The following is a 6,354-nucleotide window of genomic DNA, read 5'->3' as shown; positions in this document are numbered from 1 at the left end:
TTCTATTCCTTCTGGAGTTCGTATTTTCTCCTTCCGCTCTCTCAGTTGAACGTAATATCCTTCTCAGTTCGAAAAACGGTGCGGAGGGAGTTTACAGAGCTCCCTTCCTCTCCGCCATCTTGGCTCCACCCCCCAAGAACTGGCTTCTTATTGCCAAAAGATATAATTCATAGTAAAGATAAAATAGTTATGACTAATATGCATTGAATGTTCATGTATCTAATACTCATAAAACGAATGAAAAGAAATAATAGCAGGGAATTTTAATTTACATCTGGGTCATGACAGGTCAAGTGAACAAAATGTAAAACAGAAGATAGAAGTTCTAAGAGGCATAATTAATGAGGAAGATCTAAGTGGTACATTTAAAACTCTATATTCTGCATCCTGTTGGGGATGCCAGGGTACATGGAGGGCCACCAGACAGCACTGTGTTAGCATAGAAGTCCTTCCGGATATCAGCGTCACACTTCATGATGGAGTTGAAGGTGGTCTTCTGAATGTAGAGACTATATGTTCTTTTAAAGTACCTACTAAATAGCTACAGAAATTGACCTTTTTTATATATACAAAACTGATAAATTTTTTAAATAGGCACAACTTAATAGTATTAGAAAACAGAAAACTTGTGCTCTCTAAATCAACTCTTGGATAAAAATAGAAATTCAGAATATTTGATAGCAGTAATGATAAAAGCACTACCCATTTGTACTGTGCCAAAGCAGTGCTCAGATGAACACTCAGATGAACTAAATACATACATGCACACATGTATATACATTTCATATATGCATATACACATACATGATATATGCATACATGAACATATACACATGTTGTGTATATACACATATACATATATGGAATATATCTACATATATACATATATATAATATATACATATATGAAGTTAAACACTTACGCATTAGAAAAAGAACAAAACAAAGGCAAGCAGAAAGCAGAAATTAAAGATAAATACAGAAATTGTTAGCAAAACTATAGAATTGAAAATCAATTCAGAAGTACCTTATCTGTTTAATTATTTTTTACAGAAAATCAGCTAGTCCATTAAAAAAAACAAAGCACAAATTACAGCATTTTAATTAACAACATAATAATCAACTTTCACAGAAATGGAGGAAAATAAAAAGGATATATTTCTTTTTTCTTTAATTTATTTATATCTCTTTTTTTTTTGAGAGACAGAGACAGAGAGCGAGCAGGGGAGGGGCAGAGAGAGAGGGAGACACAGAATCGGAAGCAGGCTTCAGGCTCTGAGCAGTCAGCACAGAGGCCACCATGGGGCTGGAACCCATTTACTGTGAGATCATGACCTGAACTGAAGTTGGACGCTCAACCGACTGAACCACCCAGGCGCCCCAAAAAGGATATATTTCTGTTAATATGGAAAATAAAATATAAAACTTGGGTAAAATTGAAATTATTTTAGGAAAATATAATTTACCAACTGTACATATGTATGTGATATATATAACGATCAAAATCAAGAGCTAAACTGCAAAAAAGGATGAGGCTTAGATACTCTCACAAGAAAAATTCTAACACACCCATAAGGAGCAGATAATTCCAGTGCTGTTTTACACTGTACCAAAGCATGGAAAATTAAGAAAATCATCCAAATTCTCTTTTTATGTGGCAGTGAAACATTAATTTAACATTAAAGTGTGACAATGATTTAACCAAAAAAATAAGACTAAAGACCAATTGAGCTTAATATCAATGAGAAAAGTCCCACATAAAAATTAGTAAACAGAACTTAACAGTACATCAAAAGAATTGTTTACCAGAGAGGATTTATTCTAGGAATGCAAGGTCTTCCCTGAATTCAATATTATAAAATCTATATAATACATTATATTAATTGATCTAAGGAGAAAAGGGGCATGATCATCTCCATGAATGCTGAAATCTAAGATTATTGTGGTTAAATAAAAGTTATCTAAGTAGGTAAATGTGTGTGTGTGTGTGTGTGTGTGTGTGTGTGTGTGTGTGTATTTTGTATGTAGTTCCAAATCTGGCTTGCTCCTTGGAGAGAAACTGTGGTATATTCCCACTAAAATCTGGGACAGATGGAGATGGAGAACCATTGTTCTACATAGCGCTAAGTTTTACATTGAATTAGTGAGTAGATCAGAGAAAGAAAATAAAGGCATAAGAATTAGAATAGAGATGGTAAAGCTATTGTTATGTGAATTTATTGAGTCCTTAGTGTTTTTTAGGCACTGGTGAAAAAAGATACTAAATTTTCCTTTGTTTATGGAGCTTACATTCTGATTACATGTTATTATATGACTGTATGCCTTGACAATTAAAGGAATCAAGTGAAAACTTAACCAGTGAAAACTTAACAATACCAGAAAAGATAGTATTCCTAGGAATAAATGTAACAACGATGTGAAAGGTGTGTGAAGAAAATTTTCAAACACTGTTAAGGACACTAAAGACAAATTGAGTAAAGATGTCAGTTCACCCTACATTAATTTCTTGAACATTCAGAGTAGGAAAGAGTTTTGTTATTAATGACCCCAAATTCAGGAGTTGAAACAGAAAAAAACTGGTAAGTTCATATATGTTTTTTAACAACTTCAAGAGAACAAACAAGCAGAAAACCCCATAAGCGAATTCTACAACACAAGGACACACAGGCACAAAGTACAATCTCTGGTACAGACATGGGTTTAATCACCATAACACATGAAGGAACTCTACAAATCAATAAAGAAAATACCTACAAATCAAGAAAAATGGGTAATAGGTGTGAAAAGGTGCTTCTTTTCTAAAAAGAAGAGATCAAATAAAAAATATACGGAAACAGGGACACCTGGGTGGCTCAGTTAAGCGCCTGTTTGGCTCAGGTCATGGTCTCATGGTCATGAAATCAAGCCCTATGTCAGTCTCTGTGCTGGTCATGGAGCCTACTTAAGATTCTCTCTTTCCCTTCCCCTCTGACCCCTACCCCTTAAAAAATACACGGAGACACTACTTTATATATATATATATATATATATATATATATATATATATCAGACTGAAAAAAAGTTGAGAAATCTGATAATGTACTCCATTGACAAGGCATTGGGAAATGGGCACTTTTGCCTGTGAGAGTATAAATTGGTAAAATTATTAGCAAGGGTGATTTTTCAATATATAAATAAATGGCAGATGCATAGGCCTTTGATCTCCGATGTTCACTTCCAGGAATTTATCTCTGTGTGTATGTGTGTATAAAATGACCAATGACAGGATTATTTATTATAGCATTGTTTATAGTAGTGGAAGTCTGGAAACTACGTAAATGTCCATTAACAGGAGAGTGGATAAGTAAATTATAGTATATCCTGACAGTTCTACAAAAGGAGGAGGGCATTCTTCATATTTTAATATGGAAATTTTCCTGATATATTGTAAAGTGAAAACCCCAAAGTTCAGAATGCAAAGTTCAGAATGTAGTATGCAAACATTTGTGTGACAGAGATCTTGTATGAATACATATCCAATTTACTTATATTTTCACAAAATAACTCTGGAGAAGAAACTGTTTTAATAACTGGTTAGCTGGTAGGAAAGGGGAGAGTCATGGGAATAAAATGGGAAGGTGAAACTTTGGATAATTTTTAGTTTGTGAACCATGTGAACGTTTTAGCTATTTAGTAAGTCTAGAAAACAAATTAAAATGAAAAATTAATTCCTCTAGAAAAATGGTACAGCCAAGGAATATAGTAAGATGTGAATTTTCTGTCTTCCCTGTTTTTTAATTAAGACAGACATAAAAGAGTATATGTAGATGGTGTCATGACTAATAAAATCATGTCAAAGTACACACCTCCCTGAAAGTTGGCAAATGACTTTCACAAATACAAGCTCAGTCATGGTACTGAGTGAGGCCACTTGCTGTGTCCCCTGTGTATTTGTCACCTTAAGTTGCTTGAGATGTTTTGAAAAGGTGTCATCTATACATCATACCCTTGTCACTTGAAGCTGGCCAGTCTGCCTTCCCCTCTCCCATTTTTGATTATTTCCTCTAATCATTAACATCTCCTTAATAGTAAAAGAAAGATAGAATAAATAAAGGAATAGAACACAGCTTAGTTTTGTTGTGTGGCAGGTCACACTCACATAACTGTTGGCAGGACACTCTTAAGATATTTAGGAGAGGGTAGGGATAGGAAATGGGAGAAACACATTTACTGACTTAGACATATTTTTTACATTTGGTCGTCACCACGGTCCCATTTAGGTGGATAAATAACCCTGAAAGGTGAGGGAACTGAGGTTCAGAGGTCATTTGAGTGAGGAATTGAACCAGTCCATCACCTCCTAATGTTATAGAAATGAATGAGACAGAATATTGTCATCATATGATGAGCATAAGTAGGGTCTCTTCCCCATTCACCACGCTTGTGTCTTCAAGTAATGCATAGTTGTTGTAAATTTTGATGGGGATCTGGTCAAAAAGGAATGAACAAGAAGTAGGGTAGAATAGGGATGTGAACAACAGAGCAGAGGAAAGAGAGACGAGGAAGAAAGAGAGCATCTGTTTTGTAGTAGAATTGGTACCTTAGGCTAAAGTGAGCTATGTTGAGATTATCCCATGCTTTTGTGTGTCCTGCATTACCCTCACGTGTGATAATTGGGTATAGGATTTTTTTTCCCCTGAGAAAGTGATGCCTCTTTGCAAATTCACCTTAACCTAACTCCTTTCCTTGAAGCCTAATAGAGCTGACTCAGCCAATTGACTGTTTCATCACATCTACAAGGCTGATAAGAAGTGCAGGCATTAGGGTGGCTCAGTTGGTTAAGTGGCTGACTCTTAGTTTCAGCTTAGGTCATGATCTTGCAGTTTGTGAGTTTGAGCCCCGCATCAGTCTCTACACTCTTAGTGCAGGGATTTTCTCTCTCTCTGCCCCTCCCCTGCTCGTTCTCTCTCTCTTTCTCTCTCTCAAAATAAATAAACTAAAAAAAAAAAAAAAAGAATTGCAAGCATTAGAGCAAGATTCATGTATTTCAGTAACTTTTCTTTTCCTGAGTGGTTATTTATATTCATGCTACTAAGGACTAAGTCCTCAGTGGTAAATACAGAAATCTCAGTAGCGGGTAGGAAATAGAGGTAAAAAAAAAAAATCAATTTAGACAAGGGCAGATGTGTTTATGGTGAAGATGAAAATGATTTTGCTGGTGCCTTGTTTCATAGCATCCTGATGAAAAGAGATTGGAAGGCCTCTCCAAGCAGCTGGACTGGGATGTTCGCAGCATTCAGCGCTGGTTTCGACAGAGATGCAACCAGGAGAAGCCAAGCACGCTGGCGAGGTTCTGTGAGAGCATGTAAGTTGCTGTTATTCTTTTTGAAAGCAAAACATGCCTAAGTCCTCCTGTCCCTGACTTAAAAATAAAGGCTTCGTGCAGCCTCCAGCAGCCCCTGCAAAGCATGCCACCTGGTGGAAAGATAGTCTACTAAAACTGGGAATAGTACTTTGTAGGAATTTGTGATTTGCGCTTTGGATTCAATAACTGAAGTTCACTTTCTAATGGAGTTCCTACAGGGTACTTGGCAGATTACAGGGGCCTGCAATGGTATTTTCATTCAGCCACCTTTGAAATAGAGCACTAAAAGTCATTACTTTAATGGTTCAAATTTTAATAGAAGGGACTTCATCAAGAAGTTCTTTCCATGGTTAAAAGCTGAGATGCTAAGATGTATTATCAGAGAGTCATGATTTTGTCCCATTTTCCTGGAGATTTAAGAAATAATTCTATTATATTCCTTGGGTGGATTTAATGAAGCATTGCTTGAAGGTGGGGGATGGAATGAAGGTCTCTTCCATTTCTGAAATGCGAACTTTATGGTGTGTAAATTATCAATAAACCTGTTAAAAAAGACCCACAGAGAATTAGCACAGTGCTGTTTTGAAATAGGGACACTCAATGCCCTGACCTAGAGGAAAGTTAGAGAAGGAAATACTGAAGCATTGAGCACATTTCCCACAAAGGGAAGGTACTGTGCCTTGAGCTCATTGTTGCGTTTGGTCTTCATCCTTTGGGATGTGACTGTGCCTTTGTCTGACAGCTCTGTGCTTTGGGAGCTTTGTCCCAACACCTGGTATATGAACAATAGTGCTGTCAGTGTCACACCCTTTGTTGCAGGCTCCTTGTGTTTGGGGTTAAAGTTGCATTTTCAGGTTTAGCTTTCAGTTATGCCAGAAAAGTATTTTAGCAATCACAGTCTAAAACTCAGAGGGAAACCTGATTTTCTGGGAGAAGTGAGTAAGGGGCAGAATAATGCCATAAATTCCTAGAGCTGGATGAATATGGGGAGCATAAACAGGGTCTTCATGA

The 6,354-nt window shown here is 36.4% G+C and overlaps 1 protein-coding gene across 3 annotated transcripts in view; it reads left to right on the top strand.

Annotated features, from left to right (window-relative positions):
* CERS6 (ceramide synthase 6) overlaps positions 1-6,354 on the top strand; it is a 300,639-nt gene that overhangs the window by 88,539 nt on the left and 205,746 nt on the right. For all 3 annotated transcript variants that reach the window (XM_029934446.1, XM_029934445.1, XM_029934444.1), the window contains exon 3: positions 5,213-5,343. In XM_029934446.1, coding sequence (XP_029790306.1) covers positions 5,213-5,343 — 131 coding nt within the window. The remainder of the gene's footprint in view (positions 1-5,212; positions 5,344-6,354) is intronic.

This window comes from Suricata suricatta, chromosome 3 (assembly GCF_006229205.1).
Source record: "Suricata suricatta isolate VVHF042 chromosome 3, meerkat_22Aug2017_6uvM2_HiC, whole genome shotgun sequence".
Taxonomy (NCBI): Eukaryota; Metazoa; Chordata; class Mammalia; order Carnivora; family Herpestidae; genus Suricata; species Suricata suricatta.
Note: the sequence above shows the minus strand (reverse complement) of the source record. Positions and strands in the feature narration are given on the sequence as shown.